This window comes from Oryctolagus cuniculus, chromosome 6 (assembly GCF_051225735.1).
Source record: "Oryctolagus cuniculus isolate XC-2025 breed Fujian yellow rabbit chromosome 6, ASM5122573v1, whole genome shotgun sequence".
Taxonomy (NCBI): domain Eukaryota; kingdom Metazoa; phylum Chordata; class Mammalia; order Lagomorpha; family Leporidae; genus Oryctolagus; species Oryctolagus cuniculus.
The window spans coordinates 48,339,239-48,355,478 of record NC_142872.1 but is presented as its reverse complement, the minus strand read 5'-3'; the positions used below and the strand labels follow the sequence as shown (position 1 = coordinate 48,355,478).

The 16,240-nt window shown below is 39.7% G+C and overlaps 1 protein-coding gene across 20 annotated transcripts in view; it reads left to right on the top strand.

Annotated features, from left to right (window-relative positions):
* PWWP2A (PWWP domain containing 2A) overlaps positions 1–16,240 on the top strand; it is a 58,057-nt gene that overhangs the window by 20,375 nt on the left and 21,442 nt on the right. For 6 of the 20 annotated variants that reach the window (XM_089335016.1, XM_089335019.1, XM_002710349.6 and 3 more), the window contains one exon: positions 4,109–6,755. In XM_089335016.1, the coding sequence (XP_089191142.1) occupies positions 4,109–5,792 (1,684 nt within the window). In that variant the 3' untranslated portion in view covers positions 5,793–6,755. Of the gene's footprint in view, positions 1–3,262; positions 3,377–4,108; positions 6,756–13,068; positions 13,225–16,240 lie in introns of those variants that run through there. The other 14 variants (XR_016235438.1, XR_016235440.1, XR_516433.5 and 11 more) reach the window with 6 other exon arrangements.

Genomic DNA, 16,240 nt, shown 5'->3' with positions numbered 1-16,240 from the left:
TTGTCATGATGTTAAACTTGGACATAATACTAATCTCACAAAGTAATGAGTGCGAGCCAAAATAAGCTTGCTTCAGTTTCCCCTCTTCTATGATTTAATTTGTTGCTAACTGTAAGGGGAGGTATTTTCTAAAAATATATGTGCTTAACATAAAATAAATCTGGGTATAATGTTGAATTGCATATATTTTTTGTTTTTATTATGAAAAGAGAATTCTGGGGAAAGGGGTTTTCTTTTATCTATTGGTTGGGAGGGAGGTTTGGTCCAACCAGTATGGAGATGTAGCTCAACTAACCCTTCTGGATTTTTCTTTTTGAACGTTGTATTTCTCAGAATTTCTGCTTGAAATTTGCCATATCTATGGTTTTTATTCCTTTTATTTTTATTGTATACTATTTCAAAAAGAATTCTGGGGCCAGTGTTGGGGCGCAATGGGTTAAAAGCCCTAGCCTGAAGTGAAGTGAAGCGAAGCAAAACCCTGGCTGTTCCACTTCTGATCCAGCTCTCTGCTGATTGCCTGGGAAAGCAGTGGAAGATTTCCCAAGTGTTTGGGTCCCTGCACCCGCATGGGAGACCCAGAAGAAGCTCCTGGCTTCGCATCAGCTCAGTTCTGGCTGTTTCGGTCATTTGGGGAGTGAATCGGCGGATGGAAGACCTCTTGTTCTCTCTGTAATTCTGTCTTTCAAATAAATAAAATAAATCTTAAAAAAAAAAAAATTCCTCCTACAGTTTCAGCTTGGCAATACAGATTGCCGGAAAGTAAATAGATTTAGTTGTGCCCTGTTAAACTGTTGTAAACCGGAATGAGATGATTATAATACTAAATCAAAGGTGAATTTTTTGAGGTTTTCTGAACTTAATGCTGATGAGTAGAATATCAGCTTTTTTAAAAAACACTTAGCATAAGAAAAATTATTAATATATTTTAATTTGTTCCTATATATTTGTTCCTATATATTTTTAAAGATTGATTGCATTTACTTGAAAGAGTGACAGAAAGAGATCTTGCATCCAGTGGTTCATTCCCCAAATGACTGCAACAGATGAGGAAGTTGTTTTTATAACTAGTATCTCCATCTTTATTCGGATAACACTCCTCTAGATATTAAGTGTTTTCCATGTAGTTGTGATAATGTCATTACTGAGATGGAGTGGACATGATCCTCCTCTTCCTCTGAGTTATTTTTCTGGTCTTTAGAGGACCTTTTAGTAGTAGTAGTTTGCTTTCCCATTTACCACCCAAAGTACCAGTTTTGGCTTCCTTTATATTTTTTTTTCTTCTGTTGGTAGCTTATAACTTGGATTTGTCATTACCCAATGAAGTGCTTCTCAGTGTTATTAAAAACATTTTGTGGTTGAGTATTTTATATGCTTATGAGGGAAAAGAAAAAAATCTAGATGTGAACCTCTAATAAATTGTCTGAAAAATCAGATTACTTAAATGAATTTTAGGCCTGAGAGATGGCTAAACTTTATTGAGCTGTTAATTCTGACTTGAATCCTTCAAGGTAGGAAGTGTTATTCAGGATAGAAGTTTTGAGGGTACAAACATTTGATAGGAGATAGCTATGAAAGGTTATTCAAACATGAAGGTAATGATGGTTTAGTTGTTTGCATAGCTAAACAAAGAAAATGCCCTTATCAGAAATGTGAATGGTCAATGGGGTGAAATGGTCTACGAATTCGAAAAATGTGTTAATACAAATAGTGGTCTCACTTCAGATAAGTCAACAGTATGTTGTGTATAGTAAAACACAAAAATCTCCTCTTTTGTCATCTTCAATGACAAAAGGTTAAATGATCATAGTGCTTTGCATTTAGGAAGCAAACAGTTAACATGTGATGCTAGAATAAAAAGTAACTTTCTGGGAAGTCTGCAGTGAGGAGGGAGTCTTTTCCTTCTTGGTCTATCTCAGACCCAAGCTTGTCCTGTGTTAGGTGGACTTCCATCATTCACACATATTTGCTGTAATGTTAATTTGTGGCCAAGGTAACAGACTAGGAAGAAAAGTATTTAGGCATTAGAATCAGGTATGTGGTGTGTGTACATAGGGTCTTTCTCATTTCATATGTTTAGGGATGTCTCCAAGTGCCAGAACCTAATCTCAAAATTTCTTCCTAACAAAGGTATTCTCAACTTCGTTTAACAGCATTAACTTGTTGTCTAGGAAAAAAAAAAGACAAAAAAAATAAAAAGGAAAGAAAATATTTGGGTCTAGTTTCAGGGGTTCTACCTTGATTACCTGATTCTTGGGTTCTAAGCACTTTTACTTTATGATTGATGTTAGAATTATATTCTGTTAAATACTTTTTTTAAAAAATTTATTTATTTGAAAGTCAGAGTTACACAGATAGAGGAGAAGCAGAGAGAGAGAGAAAAGTCTTCCATCCGATGGTTCACTCCCCAATTGGCCGCAATGGCCGGAGCTGCGTGGATCTCAAGCCAGGAGCTGCTTCTGGGTCTCCCACGCAGGTGCAGGGGCCCAAGGACTTGGGCCATCTTCTTACTGCTTTCCCAGGCCATAGCAGAGAGCTGGATTGGAAGTGGAGCAGCCAGGACTGCTCATATGGACACTCATATGGGATGCTGGCACTTTAGGCCAGGTCATTAACCTGCTGCACCACAGCACCGGCCCCCTGTTAAATACTTTTAAACAGTCAACAAGTATCTTATAAAGTTATTTATTGGGTGAAACTTTTGCTTAAGTGTGTATATTCATGCATATTTACTTGTAAATTTTTAATTCGATTTTCCATTTTGAAGTTGACTTTAATGAATACATGTATACAGACACAAACGTTTTTATTGGGTTATAATGGGAAAAAATTTTGAAGGTTTATTCATTTGAAAGGCAGAGTTACAACAAGAGAAGGGAGAGACAGATCTTCCATTTGCTGCCTTACTCCCCAAATGGCTTCATTGGCTAGGACATTCCTGGCAGAAGCCAGGAGCCTGGAAATCAAGTCTCCCACATGGATTGCAGGGGCCCAAGCATTTGGGCCATCTGCTGCTGCTTTCCCAGGCACATTAGAAGAGAGCTGGACAGGAAGTGGGCAGGTGGGACTTCAACTGGTACTACTCATGGGATGCTGTCATTGCAGGCTGTGGTTCAACCTGATGTGCCACAGCAGCGACCCCGGGAAAATATTATTTAAAAAAAATTTTATTAATGTGGAATATAACTCTAAAAGCTTGAAACCCTGTCGTCTTTGGAGGTAATTTGAGTTTCTTGATTTCTGGTGTGTTTGGCTTCTTTTACAGGCAGACTGGGGAGCCTTGAGTTAAGGATGTAAGAGTAAAGGAGCAACTTCTTTGGAATCTTTAGCTGTTAATAAGTAAAGAAAAGATGGGATTTTACTGATGGAGTATTTTTGGGTAATTAGCTGAATCCGAGTTTTTTTATTATTACTTTAAAAAAACCTCAGAGTTGGAGAGAGAGATTATCCTTCCACTGGTTCACTCCACACTTGGCTACAATAGCCAGGGCTGGGCCAGGCCAAAGCCAGGATCCAGGAGCAGCTTCTGGGTCTTCCGCATGAGTGTCAGGGGCCCAAGCACTTCTGTCATCTTTCACTGCTTTTCCCAGGCCATTAGCAGGGAGCAGGATCAGAAGTGGAGCAGCCGGTATATGAACCAATGCCCATGTGGGATGCCAGCATCATAGTAAATGTTGGCCCCTGAATTTGAGTTTTAGGTTTTGAAAGCTATTTTAACTAGACAAAGATATCTGTATGTTAGAAATTTATGCTTGCATTTTCTGAAAGTGTTATATATGCTTCAGTGTTATAGCACATGATATTTACTATTAAACTATCCTTTCTGATTGAAAACTGGAGTGGTCCATTTTAGGTAAAATTAGCTTTTCTGGTATTGCCTTCGATAAACATTTGGAGTGTTTCTGTTTTTACCTGAAGTGAAGAACCAAAATAAGTGAGGTCTTTGAGCTTTTGGGAAAGTTAGCCAGTAGATTCTTGTGTTGGTGCTTTACTTTTTATATGAAGTAGTTTTCAGGAAAGATCATATAAAAAAACAGGAAGTGTTCTTTATGTGTAAGAAATTGAATTACAGATAACTAACTTGATGACTTGTGTTTTATTTTTTTCAAAGGTTTGGGCCTCATGGGATCCCTGTGACAGTATTTCCCAAAAGGGAATATAAGGATAAACCGGAAGCCATGCAGCTGCAAAGTAACACATTCCAAGAAGGGATAGAGGTCAAGCGCGAAGTGAATGGTGCTGCTCCTGAGGACCCTTCTCCTCTCCCACCACCTGAGCTGAACTTTGCTGAAAGCTTGTGGACTTCCAAACCACCACCTCTCTTCCACGAAGGAGCACCTTATCCTCCCCCTTTGTTTATCAGGGACACATATAACCAATCAATACCTCAGCCACCTCCTCGGAAAATTAAGCGACCCAAACGAAAAATGTACAGGGAAGAACCCACATCAATAATGAATGCTATTAAACTACGCCCCAGGCAAGTCCTATGTGATAAATGTAAAAACAGTGTTGTTGCTGAAAAAAAGGAAATTAGAAAAGGTAGTAGTGTAAGTGACTCTACTAAATATGAAGACAAAAAGCGGAGAAATGAAAGTGTAACTACTGTGAACAAAAAACTGAAAACTGACCATAAAGTGGATGGGAAAAACCAAAATGAAAGCCAGAAAAGAAATGCCGTGGTTAAAGTTTCAAATATTGCTCACAGCAGAGGCAGAGTAGTTAAAGTTTCTGCTCAGGCAAATACATCAAAAGCTCAGTTAAATACTAAAAAAGTGCTCCAGAGTAAGAATATGGATCATGCGAAAGCTCGGGAAGTGTTGAAAATTGCCAAAGAAAAGGCACAAAAGAAGCAAAGTGAAACCTCTACTTCCAAAAATGCGCATTCAAAAGTCCATTTCACACGACGCTATCAGAATCCTAGCTCAGGTTCCCTTCCTCCCCGGGTTCGTTTAAAACCACAGAGGTACAGGAATGAAGAAAATGACTCTTCTCTGAAGACGGGACTTGAGAAAATAAGGAGTGGCAAGATGGCGCCCAAACCCCAGTCCCGCTGCACCTCTACCCGCTCAGCAGGTGAGGCCCCTTCAGAAACTCAGAGTCCCTCAAAAGGCCCTGAAGAGGCCAGCAGTGAGGTTCAGGACACAAATGAAGTGCATGTGCCTGGTGAGCAGGATGAACCACAGACATTGGGCAAAAAGGGCAGCAAAAGCAATATCTCTGTTTACATGACCCTAAATCAAAAGAAATCTGACTCTTCCAGTGCTTCAGTGTGTAGCATTGATAGCACAGATGATCTGAAATCTTCCAACTCTGAGTGTAGCTCTTCTGAAAGCTTTGATTTTCCTCCAGGCTGTATGCATGCACCTTCCACCTCCTCCACTTCCTCCTCTTCAAAGGAAGAGAAAAAGCTCAGTAATTCTTTGAAAATGAAAATCTTTTCCAAAAACGTCTCTAAATGCATCACACCAGATGGCAGGACCATATGTGTAGGGGACATTGTTTGGGCTAAGATATATGGCTTTCCTTGGTGGCCAGCCCGTATTCTTACTATAACCGTGAGCCGGAAAGATAATGGCCTATTGATCCGACAGGAGGCCCGTATTTCATGGTTTGGGTCTCCAACAACATCTTTCCTTGCTCTTTCGCAACTCTCTCCCTTTTTAGAAAACTTCCAGTCACGCTTTAATAAGAAGAGAAAGGGCCTGTATCGCAAGGCCATCACAGAGGCAGCCAAGGCAGCCAAGCAGCTGACCCCTGAAGTGCGGGCTCTTTTGACACAGTTTGAAACGTGAACATGGACAGTAAGGTAGGCAAGGACCATTGGAAGGCGCCACAGATATTCTAGTCTAGTCAGGAATAATTTCTATGAGGTAGCTTGGCCAAATTGGAGAGAGAAATTGCACTCAGTTGGCTGACTTTTTTATACTTAACTTATAGCCATTTTTAGACTGAGAAGCTTAAACTGAACATGCAATCAAATTTTGTCTTAAGGAAGTGAGATTTTAGCAGTATTTTTCAGTTCTGAAATCTAAAATCATCCCAAGGCATAGGAGCCATAGCCTCAAGTGAAATTGAATTTTTGCAGGGACTGTTAATTGCCATTTGTACCTAAATCTGTATGTGTGTGTATATGCAGACACACACACACACCTATATAAAATATGGCCTGTCACTATGTGACATGGGTTGCATATTTGGGATTGTAGTAAGGGCTAGTGAGCTGGGAGGATAGTGTGGATATTTAATGACTACTTGTTTTTAAATTAATGAACAGCCTTTTTATGTGCATATTGGTGTAAAAGTTTGATACTTGGGTGTTTCACAAACAGATGCTTGCTATTCAGTTAGACTGGGGAAATAGGCTACTATTTGGGATCAACACTGTCAAAAAATGGATAGGTTTGAATCTTTATCTTTTGTCCTGTGGGAATTTGACAAAACTTTCAAGCTTTTAGTTTGGGAGTTTAGATACATTTGATTTCTGGATATGTAAATGGTTGATAGCTAAATTTGGTCAGATTTCTCCTGACTGGCTGTTCCTAAATTCTTAGGATACGTCCTAGTGAATTACACTTTGTGAATTAATTGTCATTATGTGTAATTGTTGCATTTTGGATGTACCTAATTTGATAATTTTTTAAAAAATATTTCCGTTTAAGGTATCTGTTTGCAGGTCAGAAAATGAGAAAATGTAATTGTGAATGCTCTGAAATGTAAAAAAAAAAAAGCTGTAAATAAAATCGACTAAATCCAAATTATTTGTGTGTGTTTCTCAAAAAGCTTTGAAAAATTTCAAGATGGAAGAAAATTATTCTTTGTAGTAGTGTGGAGAGGAAATGAAAAATCAGACTTACATTTTTTCTATTTACCCTATCAGAATATATTATGAGCATAGGTAAAATTCAAATAATAATAAGAGATGAATCAATATATTCTTAAAATGAGGTTTTGTAGCATGGAGGTCTGGTATGCTTGTAGATTTGATATCCTTCTCCTGCCAGTTTCTCATAAATGTGTGGGTTATTCGTATTTTTTCATCTTAATATTTCATCACATGCTTATTATACCTGATCACTTTTCTGTTTGATCTTTTGCCTCAGGTATCATTGCTTTTGGGGCTAGTTAACTAGCCTATTTTTCTTTATGATCCATCTGTCCCTAAGATTTGATTTCTTATTTAACATTTTTAGCTTTGTCTTGTTAGTAAAAATGTACCTGATTCTCTGTGGAGGCAAGTTTTAGATTTTTTTAAAGTTGCTTTCAAACTTTTTGTGTCTAACTTTTAAGTTTGATATAATTTCAGTTTGACACTTTTGGAAATTACTTTTCATAAATTCCAAATAATCCAATTTGAAATATCTTGGTTACAGTGGAATTCCTAATGAAAAGATTAATGGAGATTGGAAATCAATAGTCTATCAGCTTCCCTAAGGTTATGGACTTTGTTCATTAATTACCAATTTCTACAAAGGAAGATTTTTTTCCTGGGGAAACTCAGTCAATGCTTTTTGATGATAGTAAACACACAATTTTTAAAAAAACAATGTTTCACTTGAACATATTCTTTCCTGCAAACAGAAACAAATATACTATTAAAAATTTTTGTAAAACAGGTTAAAAGAAGTTGTGATTGAGGGGTTGCAAGGTAGTATCCACAAATATTTTGAGTATTTGATTTAGATTAATGAACTTGTTTACCCAGGTGTTTTTGAAAGTTTGTAGTCTAAAGTTGAGGAAGATGTAGACAAAAGTTGCTAAAATGTAATTCTAAGGCTTTATGTAATGATATGGCTGTTTTAACATGGTTCTGAAAGTAGATGTTGCTGATGTTGACAGGTGCTTTGGCAAATGTGCTCTTGTGGCATAAACCATACTTGGTTTGTTTTAGAAACCTTAGGGAAAAAGAATGAAGATTGTTGAGTACAAGAGTAACAGTTTTGTAGTTCATACCTTTGTGGCAAAGGCTGAAGTATAATCACAAATTTGTTTTATCCCAAGTAGTCTATTGTAGCCTGGAATATTTTATTGGAAGTTTCTAAAGGAAACAAGCTTTTTTTTTTTTTTTGTATTTATTTATTTAAAAGGCAGAGAGAAAATCTTCCATCTGCTGGTTCAACTTCCCAAATAGCCACAATGGCTGGGGGCTGGGCTAGTCCAAAGCCAGGAGCCAGGAACAGCTTCCAGGTCTCCTACAATGGTTGCAGGGGCTTTTTTTTTTTTTTTTTTTTTTGGACAGGCAGAGTGAACAGTGAGAGAGAGGAAGGTCTTCCTTTGCCTTTGGTTCACCCTCCAATGGCCGCCGTGGCTGGCTCACTGTGCTGATCCAATGGCAGGAGCCAGGTACATATCCTGGTCTCCCATGGGGTGCACTCCCGGGCCACAGCAGAGAGCTGGCCTGGAAGAGGGGCAACTGGGGCAGAATCCGGCGCCCCGACCAGGACTAGAACCCAGTGTGCCAGCGCTGCAAGTTGGAGGATTAGCCTATTGAGCCGTGGCGCCGGCCGCAGGGGCTTTCCCAGGCATTTTAGTGGGACCCAAAACGTGCCCACATGGGATGCCAGTGTTGGAGTCCCCAGAAACAAGTTTGAAACAGTTTGTGTCGCTGTATAAAAGTTCTATACAAATTGAAATCTCATAGGGAGGTGGATAAATTTGTCCAGTATATTGTGTGGATGCAGGTAAGAGTTGAGATGGGTAGTTGTAGGCACTTTGACATATTTCTTTCAAATGGGTGGAAAAAACCCAAGTGGGTATTTTTCCCCTTGCAGAGAAAAAGCTGGGCTTACACTAAACCTCCAGTGGTCTAAGTGACAAAAGCTAAGTATTAATGGGGGAAACCCAGTGAGGACACAGGGGCTGTGAAAGCTAAAAAATTTTTATTTCTAGAAATTTAAAGCATTAGAAAGTTTTTAGTTTTCTAGAATTTGCAGACTAGGAAGCTAGCTCTTCATTTGGAAGGGACATGTTTTTAATCTGATGAGCAGACATGGGGCCACAATCAAAACATGTCAGTGAAATAAACCAGGATTTGTTGGTCTGAAGCCCATTCACATGATAGTAATTGTAAATGAATACTGGGATAGGCATGAATTTGTATGTGAAGAAAGATTACAGACAAAGAACATGGAACTGATAATTAACTAGATGAAATTTTTTTTTTTTTGGACAGTTATAGACAGAAAGAGAGAAAGGTCTGCCTTCTGTTGGTTCATCCCCCAAATGGCCGCTACGGTGCTTCTTCCTGCTCTCCCATGCGGGTGCAGGGGCCCAAGCACTTGGGCCATTCTCCACCACCCTCCCCGGGCCACAGCTGAGAGCTGGACTGGAAGAGGAGCAACCGGGACTAGAACCCGGCACCCGTGGTGCGGGCCCCAAATATTTGTTGTCTTTTAATGGGGTTGTTTCTAAATTAAAAATACAATGAGCTGCACATCCATTTCAGTTATCTTTTTTTTTTTAAGATTTATCTGAATGAGACAGATTTTCCATCTGCTGGTTCATTCCCCAGCTGGCCGCAGTGGCCACTGCTGGGCCAGGCTGAAGCCAGCAGCCAGGAACTTCATCTGGATCTCTCCCATGTTGGTGGCAAGGGCTCAAACATTTGGGCCATCCTTCACTGCTTTTCCTAGGCCATTGGCCAGGAAGTTGGATCAGAAGTGGGGCAGCTGGGACTCATACCGGCCCCTGTATAGGATGGTAAAGCCCACAGCACTGGCTTTACCAGCTATGCAACAATGCTGGCTCCTGGTTGTACTGTACTTTTTTTTTTTTTTTTTTTTTTGGACAGGCAGAGTGGACAGTGAGAGAGAGAGAAAGGTTTTTCTTTTACCGTTGTTTCACCCTCCAGTGGCCACTGCGGCCGGCGCACTGCGCTGATCCAAAGGCAGGAGCCAGGTGCTTTTCCTGGTCTCCCATGTGGATGCAGGGCCCAAGCACTTGGGCCATCCTCCACTGCACTCCCAGGCCACAGCAGAGAGCTGGCCTGGAAGGGGGGCGACCAGGACTAGAACCCGGTGTGCTGGTGCCGCAGGCAGAGGATTAGCCTATTGAGCCATGGCGCTGGCCTCCTGGTTGTACTTTTCTAAAAACTGGTTCCATTGAAGGACACGTCTGTTTTAAGATTTATTTATTTGAAAGGCAGAGTGTGAGAGGGAGGAGTGAATGCAGGAGTGCAAGGACTTGGGATATCTTCTGCTGCTTCCCAGGTGCATTAGCAGGGATCTGGATTGGAATTGTGCTGCTCATATGGGATGTCAGTGTCCTAGGTTTTGTCTTAACTTGCTGTGTCACATCACGGGCCCCGGGAACACACACTTAAAGATTATCAGTTTTCCTTTATACAGAGGAACTGAGTTGGGAATTGGAAATATCTTAAGAAATCAATAATGTGGACATAAAATTTAGTTTTCAGTTGGTTTACTTTTATTAGTATGTAGAGAAGAGGTGGACAGATGCTGATCACGTTTTGATTGAAGGATTTGTGCTTGTTGATGGCTTCCAACAGGGAGTTTTCCAGAGAATGAAGACGTAATGTGTAAGTTGGGGGAATTTTGGGTTATTAAAATGGTGAGCAATAGAAATGCCAGATGCAGAAGCAGCTGGGGCTGGTAAGTTGCCAGGAGAAAGACAGGTATGCTGTATTAATGTTTCCTGGCTTTGACTTAGTTGATAGACTTTTCATGCTCTGTGTTTACAGTTTGCACTTAACTGTATTACCTTAGTAAAGACAGAGTAGAATGAAAAAATGAAAGCATTATCAATTTTTACACTCTATTATGCTATTTTGAATAAAGGAATAGGGAGTTTAAAAGGCATGGTTTCTAGATGTCTATTCTTTTAGTTTTCCAGGTTACCTCTGTCTTTACCAGGGATACTTGACACCAAGATGAGACGACAAACAACTGTTTAATCTTCACTCAGTTAAGAGACTTAACCATAGATTCAAACAGGATTTAAAATATTCCTTTCTTTGTGGCATTAAGTGGAAGTAATTTTTTCCTGGTCATAGTAATAGAGTGCTGTAATTTTGTGCTGTATTTTAAAAATCGTCAAATAGACATAGAATTCACCAGTTTCATTCATTACATTTACCTTGTTTTGCAGTCATCACCACTGTCCATCTACAATCTTTTTTGATAGAAATCTTGAATTTGGGATATAACTGTTCTGGAGGGTTTCAGAAATTAAGTCACTCAGTCTTTCTTAGTTCTGTGATTGGAATATGCTACTCTTATTGTCTACCTTTCAGGTTCTTTTGTTGCTGCTGTTCTATTTTTAATTAATTATTTGGAAGGCAGAGTTACAGAGAGGAGGAGAAGCAGAGATTTTCCATCTGCTGGTTCTTTCCTCAAATGGCCACAATGAACAGGTCTGGTCCAGACCAAAGCCAGGAGCTTCTTCTGGGTCTCCCACATGGGTGCAGGGGCCCAAGAACCTAGTTTCTCAGGTGCATTAGCAGGGAGCTGGATCTGAAGTGGAGCAGCCAGGACTTGAACTGGTGCCTATGGATGCTGGCCCTGTAGGTTGGCTTTGACCGGCTGTACCACAGCACTGGCCCTCAGATTCCTTTCTGATCAGCCTGCAGTCAGTCCTGCACAAGGAAATACTGTCTCCCATGATGCCCATGGTACCCCCATTTTTAAGAACTGTAATTGCCCCCTAGTAAAACTTTGAGGTGAACTGGTGTGACTTAGTTTGCCTGTTTTTTTCGAGTAGTTTTAGTTAAAGCTATTCCCTTTCAGTGACAAAATCAGTTTTTTTGGGATGATTTTACAAGTATAGAAATAAAACCATTTAAATTATTTTAGCAGTGGAATTAAGTTACTTTGCGAAACTCAAGTTGTTACATACCATTGCGTATTTTCATAAGATATATACTAATTTTTTTGACTCACTTTTCATGTCAGTACAATTAATGGAAAACAAATATTTTGACATAATGTGTATAACCCTAATAAGATTCTATCGTAATTCTCTACACCACACTTTGGTGGTAGGAAGTGCTGAGTTAATTTTTATATCATTCCTTGAGTCAATGTTGATGTCTTTAAATACTTACGAAAGAATTGTGGAACTTAAATTTTTCTTACAGATTCTGGCACAAATTAAAGATTGAGAGGAAGTGTAAATGAAATACTTTCTATTCAAAAGTTAGGATTTATCAAAATGTTGAATTTCTGCATCAGTCTTCATTTTTCAAACAAATAACTTAGATGGCTGTAGTACTTGTTTAACTTAATGAGCCTTTTGTTGAACGCAATTTTTGTAAAGCAACTTTATAAAGCTTTGATATTAAGAAAGGTCAATCTTAAAAACTTAAACAAGAATTAAGTATTTTTTCTTCTGATATTTTTGTAAGGTCTCATTTAAAAAGCTGAGGAGAATCATAATTTAAGTATGGAGTGTTCCTTGTGCTATGAGATTGTGACAGTTACCTCCTTTTATTGCCTTAGAAATCTCAGTCTTAATCAGAAAGCATGAATAAAATTCCATCCTATAATTTCTATCCTGGTTGTCAGTATTTACAAGGAAAACCAAATACTTCATAGCTTAAAGTGTTAGGCGGTTACTATCACACATTTGTTCCTTTTCTCTTAAATGAAAAAAAGGTTGGAATTATATGTATCAAGTATTAGGAAAGGCTTTTTATCGAGGTTATTTCAGGTAATTTTCAAATCTTAGCATTTCTTGCTTAGTTCTTACACAAAGAATCATTTAAAAACTATTGAAAAACCCTAGAAGTATAATTTTTCCCCATATAAATTATAATAGAATTTTTTGCTTGTTCAAGGTTTTTTTTTTTTTTTTTTTTTTTTTTTTTGGTATTTAAGAGCAAGATTTATTGAAGTCAGAGACCTCCAGCCAGAGTGGCCTGGAGGGAGGCTACAAGAGAGGCAAAATGCTCAGTGCTTTTCAAGAAAGGTGAGTGTCATCCGCTTGAGTGTGAAAGATAGAGTTGGGTAGATAACTTGTCAGTGATGCAAGTGAGTTGGAGCATTAACATTTTTGTAGTAGTGGTGCTCCACAGCAAGCTTTTATTGAGCAAAGAATCATTTTCTCACTTTTTAGGCACCTGGTTGAAAGTACAACCTCTTGAGCCAGATTTCCTAGATTCAAAGCTTGACTTGGATCTGCCACTTAAAAGACAAGCAGTGTGATCTTAGGCAGGTTACTTCAATGCCTTCATCTGTGAAATGGGGAGAATAACAACACCTCCTTAATAAGGTAATTGTGAAATATTTAAAGCAGTAAAGACCTATATAAATAGTTGTTATTGTTACCACTATTTTGTGTGTGTGTTAGTGAAATCTCATTCTGGTAACTTAATATTACTTTTCTGTAACACAGTATGGATGAAAATGTTATAGCAGTGTTATTACATAAACATTTCAATCATCATAGTAGCAATAACCACAAATATCTAGAAGTTGGATATATTCACTGGCATCTTGTAGAGGGTAATTGGACTGGAAATCTTGGGGATTATGATAAAGGGAGATGTTCAACTCTTTTCCTGTTCATTTATGTGAAACACAAATTCTAGGAATTTAGTACTCCTGTTTCCAATGCCCCTTATGCCAAGCATAGTTTATGGCGTGAATAGAAGTGGGTGTACTTGTGACTGAATGAGGAAGAGTAATTCTGATTTGGACACTTAAGTACTAACAAGATAACCCTGCACACCCCAGATTGTTTTCAAGTGATGTGAGAAGGATCTGAGCTGGTGGGGCTCAAGTTGTGGAAGTCATATCCTAGGAGACTTTTCGGAAGGTGTTAGAGCTAGAAACCTAAACTTGGCAGCTTTTAAAAAGTTAGTGAATTTGCAAAGATGCACTACACTGAGCGCCTGGTGTCTTACTGTTTCAGTGTTTTGTCACTTGGTGAAAATGTGGATATCACTTGAACATCTTTAAAACTGCTACTGGTGTGGTTGAATGGAAGATTGTTTCCCCATTTGAGGAGGGAAATGCCTTACATTCCAAGGCCTTGTTCTGTGTGTGGCATGACTATTTACAAGTGAACAGTCATTTTAACCCATGGTTCATTTTTGAGATGCTGACTACAATTCTATCACTTACTTCTACAGATTGTAGTAGGGAGTCTGGCTGAGAGTGGCACATGTTAGTGTGAGGCTTGGTATGCTGGGAAGAACTGTGCAGTTTGTTTAACATCATAAAAATAAGTGGTTAGGAAACCAGCACTAAGGCTAGAAAAGCAGGATATTTATTGTAAAACAAGTACTAGTTAATACATTTCCTGCTTTTAACATTGTACATTAAGGATAGGTACATGAGTATGTAATAATTTTTTACTTTTAAATATTGTGTTTGCAGTAAGCTTGATGTCCTCTGCTTTATTTTTTCATGCTCTTGGTCTAAAACCAAGATGACTCTGTTGTGTTATGCCCTTTAGGTTTCTGCTGCTTCCCAGGAATAGTTCCCCTTGTTGCACCTAAGCCTGTTTCCAGTGCAGGTGTCACCTTTCCATGGGGGTATCCCTCCATTTGCTGCGTCAGAGCCATTTGGTTCTTCCAGATGGATAGAGGTCCCATATGAGTGGGTACATTTCTCAAGAAACTTCAGTGAGACCCTGAACACACTGAGGGAAAGCTTGTCTCTCTACAGAGAGAGGCAGAGCCAGAGAGAGTGGTCCTCCCATCCGCTGGTCCACTCCCCAGATGGCTGCAACAGCCAGAGCTGCGCCAATCAGGAACAAGGAGCCTCCTCCATGTCTTCCACATGGGTGTAAGGGCCCACAGATTTGGGCCATCTTCTACTGCTTTCCCAGGCCAAAGCAGAGAGCTGGATTGGAGGTGGAGCAGCTGGGACTCGAACTGGTGCCCATATGGGATGCCGGCGCTTCAGGCCAGGGCGTTAACCCACTGTGCCACAGCACCGGCCCCGGGAAGGTTGTCTTAAACATAACCGGCCAGGTGCTGTGGTGGGAGACTGGTCCGTTAATAGCTCACATGGGGTGCAGGCGAGGAGTGCAAAAGGTAAGATGAGGGCTTTCTTTGATCATCTAGACTCCTTGTCTGGAGTCATTTTTTTTAAGACTTACTTATTTGAAAGGCAAAGTTAGAGAGATGGGGAGAGAGAGAACTCCCCAGATGACTGCAATGGCTAGGCAAAGCTAGGAGTCTGGAGCTTCTTCCAGGTCTTTCACATGGGTGCAGTGCCCAAGCATTTGAGCAATTTTCCACTGCTTTTCAGGCACATCTGTATGGACCTGGATAGGAAGTGGAGCAGCCAGGTTTTGAACTGGCACCCATATGGGATGCTGGCTTTACAGGTGGAGAATTTACCTGGTATGCTACAACAGTCCCAAAGTAGATTCTTTAATAATAAAAGATTTACTTATGGAGAGAAAATCAAAAGACAAAGTCTTAAGTACATTCAGATTACTCTTGTGTTTGCTGTTGCGTTATGGTTAATGGTATATTTAATTGTTCCTATGAACAAATGGGCAGATAACCTCATTATTAAACCTCATTTACAAACCCTGCTTTCCATTTAGTTAAAATTCAGAAGTAATTGTGTTTGTACATCAGGTGTATACAAAATTTTCCCTTTTTAATGTTAGTAAAGGCTTTTTTTTTTTTTTTTTTTTTTTTTTTTTTTTTTACGGGCAGAGTGGACAGTGAGAGAGAGAGAGAGAAAGGTCTTCCTTTGCCGTTGGTTCACCCTCCAATGGCCACCATGGCCGGCGCACCGGGCTGATCCAAAGGCAGGAGCCAGGTACTTCTCCTGGTCTCTCATGGGGTGCAGGGCCCAAGCACTTGGGCCATCCTCCACTGCACTCCTGGGCCATAGCAGAGAGCTGGCCTGGAAGAGGGGCAACCAGGACAGAATCCGGTGCCCCAACTGGGATTAGAACCCGATGTGCCGGCGCCGCAAGGCGGAGGACTAGCCTAGTGAGCTGCGGCGCCGGCCCAGAAAAGGCTTTTTAAAAAGGTTTCTACATGCCATTGGTTCTGATTATTAGAAGGACTATTATCTACATCTATCTACATATGCTGATATGATAGGTGAATTTTTTCTTACTCATAATTTAGGGAAGTAAGGACACAAGTATGTTTGAAAATAAGGCTTAAAATAGCAGTTCTTCATGTGAATTGTGCTTAGTAATTAAAGCTTAAATTTTGAAAGCCTAAGAAAGCTTACCGTGTTTGTTTTATTTTCTCTTTATTTGAAAGGCAGAGACACATCTTCCATCTTCTGGGTCATTCCCCTAATGGCTC